The 20,763-nt window shown below is 35.6% G+C and overlaps 3 protein-coding genes and 1 non-coding gene across 4 annotated transcripts; 3 read left to right on the top strand and 1 right to left on the bottom strand.

Moving 5' to 3' along the window:
• Window positions 1–1,835: 1,835 nt before the first annotated feature.
• Window positions 1,836–6,252, top strand: LOC147501301 (uncharacterized). The gene is made up of 3 exons (XM_086604294.1): window positions 1,836–2,027; window positions 5,258–5,374; window positions 5,467–6,252. Exons 1-3 carry the CDS (start codon window positions 1,836–1,838, stop codon window positions 6,250–6,252), a joined length of 1,095 nt encoding a protein of 364 aa, XP_086460420.1.
• A 5,036-nt stretch (window positions 6,253–11,288) lies between these two features.
• LOC147501300 (U1 spliceosomal RNA) lies at window positions 11,289–11,451 on the top strand. The gene has a single exon (XR_015194060.1). It is a non-coding gene; the product is annotated as a U1 spliceosomal RNA (small nuclear RNA).
• Window positions 11,452–13,462: 2,011 nt separating this feature from the next.
• Window positions 13,463–17,221, bottom strand: PBRP (plant-specific TFIIB-related protein). The gene is made up of 3 exons (XM_086606334.1): window positions 16,540–17,221; window positions 14,659–14,817; window positions 13,463–14,448 (listed from the first exon to the last, which is right to left on the bottom strand). Exons 1-3 carry the CDS (start codon window positions 17,146–17,148, stop codon window positions 13,564–13,566), a joined length of 1,653 nt encoding a protein of 550 aa, XP_086462460.1. The 5' UTR covers window positions 17,149–17,221; the 3' UTR covers window positions 13,463–13,563.
• Window positions 17,222–19,990: 2,769 nt separating this feature from the next.
• LOC147501298 (anti-muellerian hormone type-2 receptor) lies at window positions 19,991–20,684 on the top strand. Its single transcript, XM_086606333.1, has one exon. The coding sequence runs from the start codon at window positions 20,104–20,106 to the stop codon at window positions 20,605–20,607; it is 504 nt and encodes a 167-aa protein (XP_086462459.1). The 5' UTR covers window positions 19,991–20,103; the 3' UTR covers window positions 20,608–20,684.
• Window positions 20,685–20,763: the final 79 nt, after the last annotated feature.

The raw sequence follows: 20,763 nt of genomic DNA, 5'->3' as shown, positions 1-20,763 counted from the left end.
ATATATTGTGGCCAAAATTGTGATATATATATAGTGTTGAAAATTTATAAATTCATAAATTTAATTGGAATCTGTCGTAATTATTGTGACCAGAATTGTGATTTTTGGAATCCTTAACTATGAATAAATGTTTAAATCCCATTGTGGATGACGCATCAAATTAAAAGGGTTTTAGAAAAATTGTTTTCAGTGGAAACTATTATTTTTAGCAATTTAGTTTTTTTGTCTCATATTTTTTTTTCGTAATTAACTATATTTTTTGGAGAAAGTTGGAGACTATGAAACTCTAGATGGGATTGTTTTTGTGAAACTCTAAATGGAATTGTTTTTTCGTAATTAGTTATAGTGTTTAGGAAAAGTTAGAGACTCTATGAAACTTTATATGGGATTGTTTTCTTATTTATATCCTACTTTTTTATAAGTAGTAATAGAGTTTAGAAAAAACTGGAGTCCCTGCGAGTGTTCCAAAAATTAGATTGGTGAGGGTGTAACTATAAGGAATTGGAATATATATATAAGTATGTCGTAATTATTGTGGTCGTAATTGTGATTTTTTGAATCCTTAACTATGAATAAATGTCTAAATCATACAATGGATGGCTCATCAAATCGAAAGGGTTTTAGGAAAATCGTTTTCGGTGGAAATTATTGTTTTTAGCAATTTAGTTTTTTTTTTTTTCGTAATTAGCTATATTGTTTAGGAAAAGTTGGAGATTTTGTGAAACTTTAGATGTGATTGTTTTTTCATAATTAGCTAGTGTTTAGAAAAAATTAGAGAGTATGTAAAACTCTAGATGAGATTGTTTCTTTATTTATATCCTATTTTTTTATATTTAATAATAGAGTTTAGAAAAAACTGCTTTTATATTTAGTAATAGAGTTTAAAAAAAATTGGAGTCTTTGTGAGGGTATAGTTATAATATATATATAAGGATAAAGATAAATATTTGTTTCCTATTTTATCTCCTATTTTATCTTAATTAGCCTTGACACGTGGACACTCTAGAAATGCTTCCTCAATTGAAGAGGGTAGAGCTATAATATATATATATATATATATATATATATATATATATATATATATATATATATATATATATATATGATATGATTTGTCTATATGTGGATGACATGTTAATCATGAGTCCTAGCCTTGATGTTATGAGAAACACCAAGATGTTCTTATCCTCTCAATTTGAAATGAAGGATTTGGGAGAAGCTGATGTGATTCTTGGAATTAAAATTATTAGAAATAGTGATGGCTATACGCCTTCACAAGAGCATTATGTTGAAAAGTTTTTAAAGAAGTTTAACTTTTATGATAGTAAGCCTGTGTTGACACCGTATGAGGCCACTAGTGAACTTCAGAAAAATGATCAACATAATGTCCTTCAATCTAGATATGCCCAAATTATTGGTAGTCTCATGTACTTGATGAATTGCACTAGACCTGACATTGCTTATGAAGTTAGCAGGTTAAGCAGATACACTCATTGTCATAGCAAGGAACATTGGAGTGTGTTAAAGAGACTAGCCAAGTACTTGAGAAGAACAATGAATTATGACATACGTTTTAGACAAACTCCACCTGTGATAGAGGGTTATTGTGATGCAAACTGGATATCTGATTCTCATGATATCAAGTCCACTAGTAGTATATTTTCACCCTTGGTGGAGGTGCAGTCGCTTGGAAATCTTCTAAGCAAACCTTGATAGCTCGTTCAACCATAGAGTCCGAGCTTATTGCTTTAGATAAAGCAAGTGCTAAGGCGGAGTGGCTTCGAAACCTCTTGGTAGATCTTCCTATTAGTACAAAACCGCCTCCAGCTGTACCTATGCATTGTGATTGTCAGGCCGCAATAGCAAAGGCAAAGAGCAAATTGTACAATGGGAAAAGCATACCATGCATCCGTTTGGGACTACGGTCTATAAAGCAGCTGCTGGAATCTGGAGGTGTGGCTCTAGATTATGTGAGGTCAGAGTTAAATTTGGCCGATCCTTTGACAAAATTGCTTAACAGGAGACAAGTGGTTGAAACGTCGAGGGGGATGGAACTTTTGCCTTAGATAGAGGGCGACACTGACGACAACCCCACCTATGTGATTGGAGATCCCATGAAGTAGGTTCAAAGAGAAAAACAAGTTACCTCGTCGCTCTGGTATGCTATCGTCTTTCTTTGAGACGTCCTACCCTATGATGAGATAGCATTTTTTGTATACTTTGTATAATTTGAATTGCAATGAGAAAGGATGAGTTATTTTACTCTTATTGGAATCCATAGTCCATTATTTTTTTATGAGATAGTGTATTTTAACTGCAATGTACACTTGATGGATATCTACCTACGTGAATATAATGTAGAACTGGGTCGGTTCTTATGAGTATTCCGGCATATATTCTAGAGCATTCATGGAACACAAGCAGCACAAGGGCCAAAAAGCGCAACACCGCAGAACATGCATATAATGAAAGAGCAGTGTGGGTGCATGTGATCTATTTTACTACAAGAGAATGTTGGTTCAAAGATTTTTTAATCCACCACTTTCACGTATTATAAGACATGTTACTCTATGACTGGTTCAAGCCCGTAAAGCACTAGTATCTTATGCATTGTTTTTTCGATTCTCTTTGGCATTTCGTTAACCCATTTCTTTTGTAATATCCTATTCCAAAATAGTGGGGGACTATTAGTATTTTGAAATAATGGGGGATTGTTGGAATCTCTATGAGTATTTCTAAATACTAGTGTGTGTGTGTGTGCAAAGTGGAGGAGATGAACAAAGTGTGTTCTCTCTACTTTAGTGCATTATAGATAGTCCCACATTGGTTATCCACCACTAGCTAGCAAGTGAAGTATAAGAGACATTCCTCTACCGTAAGGGCGTGCCCTTAGGGTACAAATGATTTTGTGTTAGGAGGGAGGGCTCACCCAAAGCCACACGCGCGCGCTCCCGCCCGCACCGCGCCGCTCCGAGTTAGGTTTGGGTTTGGGCTTGGGCTTGGGCTTACTGTTATGTCTAGTGGGTAGTGGATCGGATTAACCAAACAAGTTTCGGTTTCAGTGTCCTAGTGTGAGTTGGTCTCCATAACTTGCCCTATTCTTCTTATCTTCTTCCTGTAGCCGCCAGAGAGAGTTATATTGCTGTTCTAGAGGGTAGTCTGTTCTAGGAGGGAGGACTCACCCAAAGCCACACACACGCGCGCCGAGTCGGGTCGGGCTTGGGCTTGGGCTTATGTCTAGTGGGTAGTGGATTAATCAAAAGCCTAAACTAGTTTTTTTTTTTTGCTGCAAGTTTCGGTTTCAGTGTCCTAGTGTGAGTTAGTCTCTTGACCGACCAAGTCCTTGTGCGAGTTGGACTGCTATGACCGACCAAGCCTCTATATATAAGACTGTGCATCCATAGAGGTTATACAGTTCATAAGAAACCCATCTCAGAGAAACGGAAACAGAAACCATAACCTGCCCTATTCTTCTTCTCTTCTTCATGTAGCCGCCAGAGAAAGTTATATTGATGTTCTAAAGGGTAGTCTATTCTAGTGCAAAGTCAGACTGTTGTTAACCATTGAATCCTGTGAGAAAGACGCCACTACTGCCTTTCTGCACCACTGGAAGGGGCGAAATATTTCCTTAAGGACAGCCTAATCCGCGCCTTGGTTGTTACCTGTTACTTCTATCCTTGTCTCTTTATTGTTTTCTTTATTCACATACAACACTAAGTTCATACAATTCGTCAAGATCATCAATTTCTTGACCTTCATTTTCCTAGCTAGCTATATTCCTCTGAAGATGGCATGAGCCTCTACCTCTTCAAGATCTCTAGTTGTAGTCCTGTCGTGTCCTGCACCAATGGTCCAAACTGGATATCCCACTACAACATGAATGTTGCATTTCCCTACTCCCATGGTACCAACCACTAAAACATAAATGTTGCACTGCTACTCCCACTTCAATGTAAAAGTTTTCACTGCAATGCAATATGAAAGTTGCTAAGCACTACAACATAAATGTAGAAGTGCTACTCTCACAACACTGACCACTGCAACATAAGTGACATATAAAGATTGCATTCATCCAACTCTAGATCGACTTAAGTCCATTAGGCGGCAATATTATCATATTACACTTGATGTCGAGTTTTTGTCACATCAAACAAATGACATATAAACATCGCATTCATTCAACTCTAGACCCAATTAAGTCATCAGGCATCGTTCTCAAATTATACTTGGTGTTGAGTTCTTTTGTCACATAAATCAAGGACCAAAATATTGCCGATATATCCTATATATCGCCGATATATATCGGTATTTTGGTACACCAACATCGATATTTCTAACATATATCCACCGAATATAGAACCCTTTTTTTCCCGATATATATCGGAATTTTCGATATAAAATTTTATATCGCCGATATAATTGATATATATGATATTTATGATATATATCGGTTGACTTTTTGACCATTTTTTTAGGGAATTGTTATATATAGACCCCATATATCTCAAGGCAGACCCCATTTTAGAAAATTTTAATACCGGATATGTCCCCAAATAATCTCTAAGGGCAGACTCCACTTAAAAAATGAAAACACATAAATTTCAACTTTTGTCTTTTTACTCAAGTTTTGTTTTTTTACTCTCTCTCAAGAAACCTTCCTTAAACCCACACTTTTTTTTCCACTCCTCTCATTTTCCAATCCAAAAAAATTTAACCCACACATCTCTTCTTTCTCTACACATATTCATCTTCTTTTTCAAATTCTTTTGTTCTATTTTTATTTACAACCTATATTTTTGTTTTTCATTTTTTTTTATAGCATTGAGTGAAATGGAATGGGCATATGATGTTTTTAATGTAGAAAATGAACTATTTAAGAGAAATTTCAATCAATTGGCCAAGACAAGGTAACTCCATGCACAACTATTGTTCATAATGATTCTAATATCAATTTATTATGAGATCATTATGAGGACGACTTGTACAAAATCTGATTACAAAGTATTTATGCAAATTTAATTTATGAGGATGATCTCTTCCGTTTATGGTTGATTTTAATAGTGAGTGTTGGGAAATGGGAATAGTCTTACGTTCAAGACGTCCCAAGCCAACTAACTTTCTAAGACTCTGGCGCCACAACTAGAGCGACCTAGAAAGCATTAGACAGTCTAATTTGGTCGTCTCTTAGTTACTTTGATAGATATTTTTCTTGTGACAAATTTGTAGCTAACATTATAATTCACTGTAAATGTTATAGGATCCTCTATACTGTCACAATGAGGTACCAATTGATGCACTTCGGACTTCACAAAATTCAAATGCATCTTCGGAAGAGAACTACATAGATCAAACCGAACATTTTAACACCAACATGGTATGCATGGATGAATATACGTTTTGAAACTTACTTCTTTGATTTAATACCTTCTTACCCATGGATTAATGAATACTTAAATTGATTTATAGGTATTTGATAGTAGTCAAGATTTAATTGATTGGACACAACATAAAGGAAGTGAAGTGGGAGCTATTATCGTCATTGGGAAATCTCAAAATGCAATTGGTGGGAAGGCTCCTAGACTTATTTTGATATGTGAGCGTGGTGGTAAATTTCTATCTTATAAAAAGGTAGAAGCAAACGAGAAGGCAGTGAGAAAGACTGGAACAAAAAAGATGAATTGTCATTTTAAATTAAAAGCATGTTTTGAACGTGGTAGTTTAGATAGATGGACAATAAGAGTTGATTGTGGTCGTCATAATCATGGGATGGCAAAAACTATGGAAGGTCACTCTTATATGGGAAGGTTTAATAAGATGGAAATGATTCTTGTATCTGAGATGAGTAGAGTTGGAGTCAAACCGAAAGATGTCATGAATGCTGTCAAAGCAAGAGATATATTAAACTCATCCTCTATGAGACAAATGTATAACACAAGACACAGAATTAGACTTGATGAAATGGAAAATAGAACACAGTTGCAAGAGTTAGATAGATTGTTAAGGGAAAATGGATATGTGGAGTACAGTAAATGTCGAGAAGGTAGCAATGAGGTTTGCGAATTGTTTTGGGCCCATTCGGGTTCGATCCAAATGGCTAAGACTTTTAACCAAAATTTTCTCATGGATTGTACGTATAGGACAAACAAGTATCATTTCAAGTTGTTAGAAATTGCAGGAGTGACATTGACCAATATGACTTTCACTGCATGTCATGTGTTGATGGAAAAGGAAAAAGAGTACAACTACACTTAGGCATTGGAAAGGTTTCGAGAGATACTCATGCCTGAAGTTCTAGTGTTGATTGTGATTGATAGGGAGCTAGCTTTGAAGAATGCATCCGATGTAGTCTTTCCAAATGCAAAGAAGCACTTGTGTCGATGGCACATTTCCCAATCTCTTGAAAATGGGAAAAAATATTCTCAATGACGAGCAAAACATAAATAAACTTTGTTCCATGTGGACTAATGTGGTAAAGTCAAAGACACAGGAGGGTTTTTTGAGAAAGTTTGTTTCTATAGAATTAGCTTTTAAAAACTATCATGTGCTCATCCAATATTTGCGTAGAACATGGTTGCCTTACAAAGAAGCATTTGTTGCTTACTAGATAGACCAACAAAAGCACTATGGAAACACTACGACGAATAGGGTGGAAGGATTGCATGCTAGACTGAAGTCGAGCTTGAAGGGGACATGCAAACATGATTTTCTTGGAATGTGGAAATTGATCCATCCAATTATCAATATTGAGATGAGCGAAATTAGAGCCTCTTTTGAGAGGAATTTAACTAGATTTCAGCACGAGCACAATGACGAATTTTTTAGTGAGCTCAGAGGATTTATTTCAAAGAGAGCTTTAGATTTGATTTTGGAAGAGATGAGACGTATAGATGTCATTGTGGTAGATGATAGCGTTTGCGACCACACTTTGCGTACTTCACACGGTTTGCCGTGTGCGCATGAGCTAGTGATACTCAAACAAAAAGGGTGCAGAATACCTCTTTCTGAAATTGATGAATTTTGAAAAAGTTGTCTATTGAACCGAGAGCCGGTGATCCCATTGGTGTTGATTACAAACCAGCTATGAATTTATTTATTCAACGACTAGGATCGACTTAGAAGACCAGGTAGAGATCTATGATAAAGATGCTCATGGAACTTGCAACGCTGAAAAGTTCATCATTAGAGCCACCAAAGGAGGATGCTACACCAAAAGGTCGTCCTAAGGGCAGTACTAAGAAGAGGCCAGAAAAAGAAGAGTGGTCAACTACCCGAGATCCGTTATGGTTTAAGTACCCTCTGGATGCTCCACCCGTGACTCCACAATCCATAACGAAGCCCAAGGCCAAACCATTTATTACTCTAAATCTCAGACGATTTATTACTCTAAAAAAGTGAAAGCATTACCTGCAAGGTGAAGCACACAAGCCATGTTCTATGGGGAGAAGGACTTAGGGGTAAGGAAGGCGACTCAGGCATTGTGACACTCAGGTGGCAATGCATGAAGAAGTTGTTCAGTGTAAGGAGTTGTAAAAACACCTTCTCTTAAACAAGAATATTTAGTCTCCCAAACAGTTCTCCAAATAGGATTAATCACTCTAGGTGGCCAAGTTTGACTTGCTAAATCAGGAAAGAGATGTTTAATCACACTCTCTAATAAATCTAACTTACTACCTCCCCATCCTCCTGAAAAAAATGGTGTACTTAATACAACCAAAATTCGATGTACTATAATGCACCGTATACATGATCCAATACATAATGAAGAATTCCTAGCTTGTATGACACCATTATTAAAAAAATACAATTACAATGAACTAATAAACCAATAAACCAATAAACTCCTAAACTATATTGGAAAAGGGAAAAGACTTATTACCAGGAACGTCTTGAATTAGACATTGTTTGTTCATTGAATTGGATATGGAAATCAAGGAGAGATTGGGAGGAAGAAAACTGGATAACAAAGATAGTTTAATTCAGTCGGTATATATATATATATATATATATATATATATATATATATATATATATATATATATATATATATATATATATATATATATATATATATATATATATATATATATTCGCTTTTGTTTTATTATTGTTGGACACTGCACACAAAACAATGGGCAGAGATAAAGTCGTTTTTTGACACGTCAGATTTTAGGTGTCCATGTGACTAAGTTTAACAACCCAGTAGCTTTTAGCTTCTTTTGGAAAAGAGGTGGTTCTTCACTTATGTCCCATTGCTCTAGTTTGACGGTATGGTGGTACAGTTTTAGAATACCCCTTTCCTACAAAATTAAACAAGATTTTAACTTAATAAATAAATAAATAAATAACACGACTATAAAATGAATTAAGCATAGATGTAAAAAAAAAAATACCTTTACAGCCCAAATCTTGCGAGCAATATGGTCCTTATAATCGACCAAAACTTTGCTATCTATAGGACCTCCGGAATATATTCCCAATTTAGACTCTCCATCACTTTCGTTCTCATCAACTTGATGCAAATTTTCTTCTTGCCCATTAGAAACCTCTATGTCCTCATCATGTTCTTCTTCCAACTCAACATTATCTACTTGCTGCAAATTTTCTTCTTGCCCATTAGAAACCTCTATCTCCTCATCATGTTCTTCTTTTGCCCATTTAAACCTCTATACCCCTCATCACTAACTTCTTCCAACTTTCTTCTTCAATATGGTCTTCTACAACTATTGTTTTTGGTTTTTCAGATTGATGAGATGCCGTTTGGGAACCCTAATGAAAAGAAATTTGGCGACTAGAGACAACTTTCCCTTTCTTTTTTTGGGGCAAAGCATGACTATCCTTGTAAACTTGATGCAAATTTTTTTTGCCCGTCAATAGCTAACAATAGTCAAATTTCAATTACAATCCAAACTTTATGATGCAAGACAGAAAATGCAAGCTTTTGACTGTGCCATGAAAAACCGATGATTTTTTTGTAAACTATATATTAACTATAAGCACTCGGAGTCTCTCAATCAAAGATTGTTATTAAATGACAAATGATACAACAATCCCAACATCTTCATAATCTTATCCAAAACTTAAAAGTAAACGTTTCTAAGAAAGCAACAAGTTAACAATGGACTTATGATAAAATGAAAGCAACTATATATAATATCAGCAAAGCTAAAATACATATACTTTCTATTTAATTTCAAGTATGACATTTCTATTTAATCCCTATTTAATGCCATACTTGAATACCCTAATTGATAGGAGAGATGACTCACATACTTCACTAATTAGGAGAATTTGATCTTTCTGCTTGGTGTGCTTTTGGCAACCAAACATAAACATCTTAAAACAGATAAGATATTATCACTAAGCAGAATAACACAACAGATCAAATGAAACCATAGTATTGATGCATGCACAAACATTAGTTTCAATGAGGTGACCGTTCACTCCACCAATGCACGTTCACATGCTGCAATTTATTTTTCCAAAACACCCCTCCACACTCTGTCTCTTCCCATTCCCCAACTCTCTCTCCTTTGATGGTTTTCACAGAAAATGGTAATTAGTAAAACATTAAAAAGCAAGGATGAAGAAGAAGTATGAGTTTATCAAAGGACAAGAAGTTGAAGTATCAAGTCATGAGCAAGCATTTGAAGATTCATGGTTTGTTGCCACTATTATAAAAGTATTAAAAAAGAAAAAGAAAAACAAGAATGAAGTATTTTGTTGAGTACAAAACCTTACTCAAAGAAACAAAGTCGGAGAAGCTTTTGAGGGGATACGTTGATTTTGCACATTTGAGACCTTCTAAACCTCAGAAGATAACGTAACGAAAAGTCGAAAACACTCATAGCAGTCAAGAGACAAATAACAAGGCCAGCAGCATTTTACTGCAATTCAAGATCCTAAATTCCTAATCCAGCAAACTATTCTGCACAAATACAGCTGACCAATAAGAAGTAAATGCCATAACTAAGGAAAAATTAAAAGCACTTCTCAAACTAACAAAATTGCATCAAACACAAAATATCAAACAGATTTACATTCAATGACTTAAATAAAAGAAATGCAGCACCATGTCATAATAACTATACCATCAATCATCAAAAAAGAAGTCCATAAAAATGCAAACTTGAAACACTAAACTCACTTCAAATCACCGAATGTAAACTCAAATTCAATAGAAACGACATAAAACATAATAAAACACATGAAAATAATAATGGGAAAAAAGTAGTTCATAAAAAAGTCAATTTTTTTACCAACAAAGTGAGCGTCAAAACGATGATATTAACCAGAGAAGAAGAGTTAAAGGATAAACAAGTTAGCTTAAACACGTCGAAACGATGTTAGCTTAAACACTTGGTTTTAGAGGAGGAGGAAAAAGAGAACAGCCGAAGAAAGTGAAAAGTGAAAAGAGAAAAGAAAAGAGAAAACAATGTTTTTTGTTTTTAGGTTGAGGCCAAGAGGGGTGTGCCCAATGACAATTTTAAGTTTGGGGTCTGCTTTGAGAAAAAATGGGGTCTGCCTTGAGAGATTTGGGATCTGTATATAGTCCTTTCCTTTTTTAATATATTTTCAATATATTTTCGATATTTCTGATATATCTGATATTTTAAATAGTTTGGATTGGTCACAAAAAAATGAATATATCCGATATATATCGGTTTTTGGGTACACCGATATATTCATCGATATCGATATTTTGGGCCTTGACATAAATCTCTACATAGCCGGATATTTAGGAAAAAAATTTCTCAACCGAACTGTGTATTTATAATCTCTCTATTTTATGATTTTAAAACCACCTCCCTTAATTATTCTAATCAGCTCCCTCTTTTTTAAATAATTTACCAAAAACTCTCTCACTTTATTGAAATTAGAATTAGTTTTATATTATTTAAAATAATTTAGAAAACCGTATTCACGTCACTCAAATTATATTCAATCTCTCTTAATGTTTTATATTATTTTTTATATTATAATTAGAATTCAAAAAATCATACTATCATAGAGATGTTAGAGCGATATGTTTAAAGATTTGAAAAAACACCGATGCGTAGCACGGTTCTCATATCGTTTTTATTAATGGACCATATATGCCGAACACCGCCTTACTAATCAATGAACATTACTGGTTGATTTGATCTGCCAGATTGAACAACTGAAGTGATGCCAGTCTGAGTGTAATAGAATGTTATTCGGCTCTTAGTGACTTAGTCCCACATAGAAGAGGTGTGATATTTGTAAGGCATAGGTGGATGTACTAAAGGTAATGCCAAATATTGAGATACATACTTACCTGGACGGGGTCAATGGGCGATCAGGAAGGTCTATGGCCTAGGTTAGTGACCTCCATTGCACTCAGGAGGGGCGCTGGCCTAAGATATCTCCAAGTGGGATAATCTACGTCATAATTTGTTGTTGTAGAGGGTGCAGCGTTCGCGCGCGCCCCTGCAAATCTGATTTTCAAATTTTTGTGGCACTGTTTTTCTTGAACTGGCAGTCTAAGGTGCGTGCCGAAAATGATGTTGCTAATCTTAGTATTTGTTTACACGGAACGCGTTCTAGCTGCAAATATGATTTTAAAGCATGTCTATGTGAGTTAAAGGTTAAACATCGATGATCTGGCTGCAGCTTGAGAACTGCTTTTTCGAAGGCGCACTAAAAGAAGTCCCGCTGGAATATCCATCATGACAGTGAATATCCATCATGAAATGATGAAACAGTTCCAAATCAAAGTCCATACATTAATTGATACATTTTTAAACCAACAAAAGGCCAGACAGGTTTTAGTTCGGCCTTTCACTATGTTAATAGGAATCAGTCTTGAATCTTGTGGACAATCAGTCTTGAATCTTGTGGACGCAGTATAAATTTCTAACAATGCGCTGTTTGGTTCATTATTCCTGAAATTAATTTCAATTTTGAAATATTATTAGCCTAACCTTACAGAGATTAACTAAAACCCCTCCAGATGGGACTGATGATTAGTACTTAGTGGTGCACAATGAACAGAAAGAGCCGATAGAGTGAACATGGTGTAGTACTTGGAGGATAATATATACCTCCTACCTTGACAAAAAGTTCTAAGTTCAGATATATGAGGAGCTGCTAGGAACTAGCTAGTCTGTGGGTTAATCTTGTAACATAACAATGCACTGTTCTCCGACTTAAAAAAAATAACTACACTATATATCAATGACTAAAAGTACATAAAAACAATATAGATGTAATTGACTAGAAGTATAATAGCATATATTTGTTGCTAGTTTGCTACAAATCTCGATCATAGCACGTACAAATGCTATCAATTGTTTCGTATTGGTACACCCACAACAATATAAATGTTGCATTGATGTTCCCACTTCAACATGAGTGTTGCACTGCCTTTATTTCCCAGTGCGCTGCTACTCCCACTAGAACATGTACTGTATATGTTACACTGCTACAATGACATCAAATAAAATTAATCACGTATAGAATAATTAGACGTTAATTATTTTTTTAGGTATTTAGCATTTTTAATTTCTCTTTGCAAATTGGTGTGATCATTATTTGCAAAAACATATAAAGGATGTTATCTAACGGTTCAGAATTTTCTGATTTCATAATAACATTTGATTAGGTTATACATATTTGAATGAGCCGAAATTTGGTGAGCATGTTAGTCATGATGGGGAAAATCCTATCTACAAAATATCAGTCTTTAATTCAACTGGTAGATGAGATATGGTTAGATATGAGCGACGCACAAGACCTCCCGCTTACTAAATGGGTGCTCTAACCAACTGAGCTATGAAAGCATTTATTGATTTAACATGTAAGACTTAATATTCTTTAATGATATAAGTAAGTACGGGAGATTTTTTTTTCTTATTGTGAAAATTGAAATTCTAATGGATACAAAAAGCAAAGAAAGAGTCCTCTTGGTAAATGATATAGAGCGAATTTGTGGACATATTAGCAGTTGGTATCTATATCCTATTAGCATTTAGTCCTAGCAATATTCTTCAAGTTCAGTGTTTATAAAAAAAAACTAATCATGGGAAATTGGTATAAATTCTTAATAACTAGAGGGGAAAAAAAGAAAGAAAGGGGCAAAGACATGATGAGCATTTTGAACTTTTGAGGACTAGAACAAGAAACTAATTTCTAGTAATAATAACAAAACAGGGGATGCACGTGACGAAATCATCTCTAAACTTAGCAAAACGAATCAACAATTGTTACAGAACAATAAAGTGAACTGAAAGTATCCAAAATGACTAGTTAGATATTAGGTACCATGATGTCAGAATGTTTGTTACCAGGGAAAAAAAGATGTCAGAATGGTTATCTAGAATTTTGAAGCTGAGATTCTGAGGCTTATGGTTTTTGGCTGTTTACTTCCAGAGATGAATTTGTTTGGCTTATAAGCCAAAACACCTAATTATTCTGAAAATAAGACAAATAAAACAACCCCTCGGAACAAACAATCACTTCATTAAGCTTCTGAACAAACCTTAGGATTATCTAGTTCACAGAGAATGTATACATGTGTTTCTTTATAGTTGTTGCACCCTTGCACTACAAATCCATAGTTTGTCCTTCAGGATCCCCACCATGACCTGTCTCCTCACTGCTATTTTGATTTCCAACTCCTTTAACCCCTTGGAAACGTGATCTCTGTGATGGCTCCAAAAATTTAACACTGGAAGAGTTAGATGAAAGTTGAGTATGAAATGACCACAAATGGGAGCTTGCATTTGAAGGCGAGGGACCAGAAAACTGGGGTGGCCTTTGCAAACTATCAATATCCATTGGCTCCTTATCTGCTTTTGTTTCAAAATCTGAAAGGTTGAATTGAGTCTCATTGATATCAATGCCTCGACCCTTGGTCTGGTCCTTTTCTGCCATACTATGTTGAAATCCAGGCACTTTAAATGGATGCTGAGGATCCCAGAAGGTCTTAGCCCGGTTCAGCACCTGCTGATCAATATTCCCTGCCCCAATTGGTGCTGGAGGAGAATGAGGAACACGAGTGGTGGATTTAACTTCACTCTCCATTTTACCTTTGACCAGATTATCCACCTCTGGCAGGATAATCTTTTTATCTTTTTCAACTTCGGGTTGCTTGTCTTTGTCTGAAGAAATGGCAACCTCACTTGCATCAACTCTAGGAGCTAAAGATCGAGCTGAGGTAATTGCAGTTGTGGGGAAAGCTTTCTCCGGAGGGACAGCAGGAGTATAGTTAGCAGGAAGAAGATCATCCCAGTTCTCCAATAGTTCCTTGTAGACTTTGCGAAGAGTAACCTCAGTGAGACCTGTCACTTTGCAAATCTCAGCCTGTGTCTTGCGCTTGTCTTCTAGTTGGCAGGCCAGATAGATTGCTGCAGCAGAAATACTAATTGGGTTTCTACGTGTACAAAAGCATTTGTTGATCACAACTTCTCCAATATGCGTAGCCAGTTCCTACAAGAGGTAAAACGCATAAGTTTAGCCTGTAATAAGAACAACGCCAACAGAGAAATACAGTTAAATGGATAATCTTTTATTTCCTTCTCTATTACATCAGCTGAGGAGTTTAAGTTATTTCCTACTGCAAAGTGAGTCCGTGTAGTTCATATTCAACCTCCATGAAAGAGAAGCCTTAGGTAATACTTAAATTTTTATGGAAAATACCTGTGCAGATTTGTTTAGCTGCAGGAGGGTGCAAAATCTTGGCATGTGGACTGCAATAGAATTGCTGTTAATTGGCTGACTCAACTGTAAAGCCTCTCCCAGTATTTTGATGTACTTCCCAATCTCCTTTTGAGGTAGGTTGGCAGCAATGGAGATTTCCTGAAGATGACATGGTATAGCAAATGTTAACTACAGACAATATGGGACAATGAATTCACGAGCTGAACCTTGGTGGCAGCAATTCCCTATATTTCATGTCCCTTCCACTCCACCCAATTTGAGCTTAAGTATGCTCATGTAATGCGTCGATATACTTTACATGCTACTAGGGCAAGATAATTGTGTGAATACTTTCGGATCAATCAGAATAATGAATACTTAGTTAAAATATTCATCTCACTCGTATCCAATAAAAAAGAAAGGGAGAATTGAGACTAAGTCAATCTGTTTCCATTACATTCTTTGAACTAACTATTACATATTTATAGATGATAGTGGGCAGGTTACTTACATACAGCCGTGCACATAGTTAGTTACAAGTTTTTTATAACTGTTGCTGAATAGGACACTGATTTATACTGAGTTAGAGATTTATATTCTAACCCCCCCGCACCACTACTAATAATACTAGGAAGTGACTTTCTTTCCTCTTAAGAAACAGCTTTTGCACTCAATTGATGGTTTGATCAGCCTTCCTACTCTGCCTTTTGTTCACGCTGATGTTCTTGTGCCAGTTGTGATTACAAGGTTAGCTTCTTAAGCATGTTCTATGTCTGTTCGCTAGGCTACCCTTATGAGTAGAGCAGTCTCATGAAGTTCCTGATACGCTTGAGGAGACATTCCCAAAGACTCAAAATGTGAGACTAACAACTTCACAACTAGTTGCACTATACAAAAGTGGTCCTCCTCGATTCCAAATTATTAAGAATGGACATATCGATATGTTAAGCACTTGCTAAAGTGGGTGTACTTGTAAAATATGACCATAAGATACTTTGATTTCTCAGCCAGTTCTTCAAAATTTTGACCCTGATCATTCCGAAACTCCACTTGCAAGCTTCTAACAAGATCCATCGTTGTACGAACAAGAAGGAGCTTTTCAAGGACACTTTGAGCTCATCTAACTATGAAGCTGTCTTCCATACAGAACAGGGTGAAAAAGCTGGAGTATATTTCAGTTGTGAAGGCAAAGGTTCAACCACAATGGTTCCTCATGTATGTGGTCTCGTTCACGCACACTTACAGTTGGACCTAATCAATCAGCAGCCCACTTGTTAAATGTTCCAGCAAGCAGCAGTGCAGTCAAACTGCACTTATGTTCACAGCATAATTATCAAGATCTCCATCATCTCCATGGATCAGATCTGGATCCTTTACCCCAATCTGTGTTGTGTCCAGCTCCGGATCACAAAAAACTGGCGACAAATTTTTGGATTATGTTTGTCATATTTTGGTTAAAGTGGTTGTTTTCTCTTACAAAACTAAAAGCAATAAAACAGTTAAGCTTGCAGTACCAGACAAGAGTACCAAACGACCCGACGACCTGGAACGTTGTTCCAACTAAGCTACCCCCACTGTAGCGCGTACTAATAAAGCATCGTACTCTGTACTTGTACCATGTACAGAAGCGCCCCTATGGTCATCAAGCATTCCAAACAGGTATTAACTCGGATTTTTCGGTTCATTATCATGTGTGACTCAATGACCTTGAATCATACGGGAATGGAGTCCGAACTTTTAAACGGTACACAATCAATCGTTGTCAGTCTCTGCCATCATCATTGCTGATAGGTAGTAAGCCTTGAAGCTCATATTTAACAATAACTACAAAAAATTAATTACAAAAAAGGCCATTAAATTCCAAACAAGGAAAATGGGTACCTGAAGTGTCCTAGGTTCTTGAGCTTCTCTAATAGCTTGAACAAGAGCAGCAGTAGCAAGTGCTTCAACACTTCTATTCCTCAAACAAGTAGCAGTAGAACAATCTCTAAAAAGCTCAAAAGCATGATCAGATATATCATAATCCAATCCCAATATCGAAGACACGTCAATTATTTGTAAATAAGCTCTCAAATTATCCACAGCGACAACACCACCAGTCGCAGACGTGTCAGTAATACTACAACAACGTTCCAGCTCCGCCAACATACCAGAATATGAAAACGAGGTACGTGCTATTAACGGTGTTGGTTCGAGTGACCATGTTGAGAAAGTTGAAATAAACCCAGTGGACTCAAACGGGTCTTCGGAGTCGGAATCGGTTTGTGGGTTTGGGCCGATGATTGAGGGTGAGGGAATTGAGGCTAAGTCGGAAGTGACGACACATAAGGGTGTGTCTTGGGCACGGAGGAGGAATAGTTCGTTGGGTTGGGTTTGTCTTTCTTCTATTACTCGACCACATGATGTGCATTCTGTTATTGATTGGTTTGATTGTGTGCTGCTGCATCGACCTTGTGTGGATGAGCAGTATGGGCATTTTATTCTGTACATTTTTTTTTTTTTTTCCTGTTTCAGGTTTTCTGGAACTACAGTCACAAAGAGGGGGAAATTCGGTGGTGCTCAACTAGAAACTGATTGGTATAAATGCCCACGATCTTTGAAACTTTGGTCATGATATTTCACCGTATTTTTTTCGATATTTCGAAATTAGACATTTTTTCAGATGCAAAATATTATCGTGAGATCAACATTTACAATTCAACAGATTCTGCCATTCTGCTAATATCATGATATTCTGTTCAAGCTAAGGACACGTATGAAGAAGTTATATCCCCAGATATCAACATCTATTCGCCCTTCTGCTGGTGCATAAAGGCTACAATAGCGTCTTCTCCTCACAGGATTTAATAGTTACAAAATGCTAATCAGACTTCTCTCTAGAACGGCGTAATAATTCTCTCTCACGATTGACAGTAAGAAGAAAAGGAGAAGTTTGGGTTTGATTTTTCACAAGATCTGTTTATGCATAAAGAACTTGTGATTTCATTAATAACAAATGAATTGCATCATATCTTTATATAGACAAGTTTCTAACAGATTAACATAACAAAATTGACATCACTAACTACTTCTATAATGTTTTTGTATCTTCAATGACTTGCTTATCATACCCCTAATGACTTGCTTATCATACCCCTGAAGTAGGCTTAGAGAAAATTGAGAGGTTGAACTTCAAAACATTATATCTTTGTCTAGATAGACATTTAATAAGTATATCCCAGTATCTCAGTTACATCAACATCTATTCAACTTCTTAAGTGACTTCATAAAATTGGAACCTAAAAAATAGGTTTGCTCTTAGTTGTCTCCAATATCTCAGGAGTGGTATCATGCACTCCATATTATTTTTGGTTCTAAAAGTCTGTATAAGTTGCATAAATAAAATATGTGAGGTAGGCTGCGACAATATTTGCATGATATATATAAAATGTAAATTGTGAAGAACAATATATATACAAAGTAAAAGCATGTGTAGTGCAGCTTGCATGGGAAATGACCAAATATAGCATTGAAATGCATCTTCCATATCACATCATTTTGGTTGTGTATCTAACTATCTACCAAACTTGTGAAGATAATGTATACGTTTTAAAAGAAAATAAAAAATATGTATACATATTCATTTGTCTCAACAGTTAATTCTATTTTCTCCTCAGTGCATACTGCTCGCCTGTTTGTTCCGGATTAAACATTGGTTAGTCACTGACTGTTCTGAGTAATTACTATACTGTTTTAATCAAGGACTAAAAATATCACCGATATATCCGATATATAGTTGATATATATATATATTTTTTGGTACACCGATATCGATATATATCCACCAAATATATAATCTTTTTTTTCCGATATATATCGGAATTTATAATATAAAATTTTATATCGCCAATATAATCGATATATGTGATATTTACGATATAAATCATTTGACTTTTTGACTATTTTTTAATATAAAGATTTCCGATATATATTGGCGAGATATCTGATATGAGTATGAGTTCAGAAACACTCAACCATGATAATGAGAGGGTATATGGTAGTGGTTGGGGACACAACCAATCAAGAGATAATGATTCTTCTAGTGGCATGATTAGTCACCCTGTACAAGTAGTGCGTCATATGGTTCTTTATATGGATATTGGATAGGGGTTGATCAACAACCTTATGGCGCACCACAACCTGAACCAACAATCCAACATATGGACAGCTCTATCCAAGTTATGAATCTGTTGGAACTACACCTGGATTTGTTACATTGCGCCCAATGTATACTTACACCAACACTCTTCGAATTATAATCATGTTAGAATTTCCAACACAAAAATATGAGTGACATGATCAACAATTTCTCGACGGTGAGTATAACTCTGTATACACTTGGGTAGGATATTGTGAAGCAGTTAGAATTAAATAATCGGGTATGGAAGTTGACCAGCCACGTCACTCGTTTATGTATTGATGTAACTTATTTATCTTATTTTGTAATTTGACACTTTGAGTACATTAGATTATGACATTGTGGTTAATTATTTGTTAATATTTTTTTATGGTTTTCTTGATAAATAAATGTTGCTATTATGTCCTCCGATATTTTCGATATATCCGATATCTTAGATAGTTTGGATTGGTCACAAAAAAAATAGATATATTCGATATTTTCATATCCAATATATATCGATTTTTGGGTACTGATATATTTACCGAATTCGATATTTTGGGCCTTAGTTTTAATATCTTCTTCTGACGAGTAGGCAAGAATTCACATCATTTTTTTAACCCCAACAACCTGGCATCCTAATAACATGAGACTACCATAGTTATAGTACAAAATGTCAGGATATAGGTATTTATTGATATTCAATTTCTAGATATGTATTGTGGATATATCTTCCTCTCTGGGGATATTTGATATTGTTTCACATGTAAATATCGTGAATATATCCAAAATATTGACAAATATCGTGGATATTTATTGATATATCATGATACATTATTTATATTTATTTAAAATATAATGATAAATATTAAATAAAATTGTTATACACACAGAATATCACCAAATATCTTCAAATATCACAAATATCATAAATATCATCAAAATATCACCGATATTTATAGTCGTATATATCTCTAAATATATCGTGATATTTATATATCTTTTTCTGAAATCTGGATAGATATCCCTAAATATCGCGATATTTTGTAGTATGACCATAGTAGCGTTGCTAGATAGCACCATTCAGCATAAAGGTCGAATTTAAAAATAGTTTGTTTTTTTTTTTTTGCTAAACAAAAAAAAATAATTGATTGTTTTACCATCATGCCTTATCACAAATTCTGTTTTCTTACACACAAGCATCGGATAAGGTATATAGAATACTTTTTCGCCATCTCACAGCATCACAAGTAGGATAACCGCGCTGCGCCCCTCTTTCTCAGATTAACATGAAGGCCTCAAAATTAATCCTCTCGTCACAGGCAATTGCATTGTTGCCTTCTTCACTTGTTCAGAACCGCAATCTAGCATGCCGAAAAAGCCCGAGTTGTAGGCCACTGAAGGTGGTGAGCATGGCAGAAGAGAGCAAAGGCAGTGGTGATGGAATTACAGAGAAAGTAGCAGTAGTAAGTGGATTGATATCTACACCTGTTATTGGGTGGTCTCTTTACACACTCAAGACTACAGGTTGTGGTCTTCCTCCTGGTCCTGGTGGCTCAATAGGTGCACTAGAAGGTGTAAGCTACCTTGCTGTTGTGGGCATTGTTGCATGGTCCTTATACACCAAGTCGAAAACAGGATCAGGTTTGCCAAATGGACCTTATGGATTGTTGGGAGCAGTTGAAGGTTTATCCTACTTGTGTTTGCTAGCCATTTTCGTTGTTTTTGGACTTCAATTCATTGAGCAGGGTTCCATTCCTGGGCCACTTCCAGGAGATCAGTGCTTTGGTTAAGGTTCTGTACATGGTGTTATCATTGTTTTTGTTATTACTAATTTCACATGAAATAATAAAGTTTATTTTGTGACCTAGTTTACCACAATTTTTAGCAGAATAGTATGTCCAACTTATTGAATGACCTTACTAAAACTTGGAAAAAGAAAGAATTTC

The sequence above is a fragment of the Coptis chinensis genome, chromosome 4 (genome assembly GCF_015680905.1).
Source record: "Coptis chinensis isolate HL-2020 chromosome 4, ASM1568090v1, whole genome shotgun sequence".
Lineage (NCBI taxonomy): Eukaryota > Viridiplantae > Streptophyta > Magnoliopsida > Ranunculales > Ranunculaceae > Coptis > Coptis chinensis.
The sequence above is the reverse complement of the archived record's forward strand: the minus strand, read 5'-3'. Positions and strand labels throughout refer to the sequence as shown.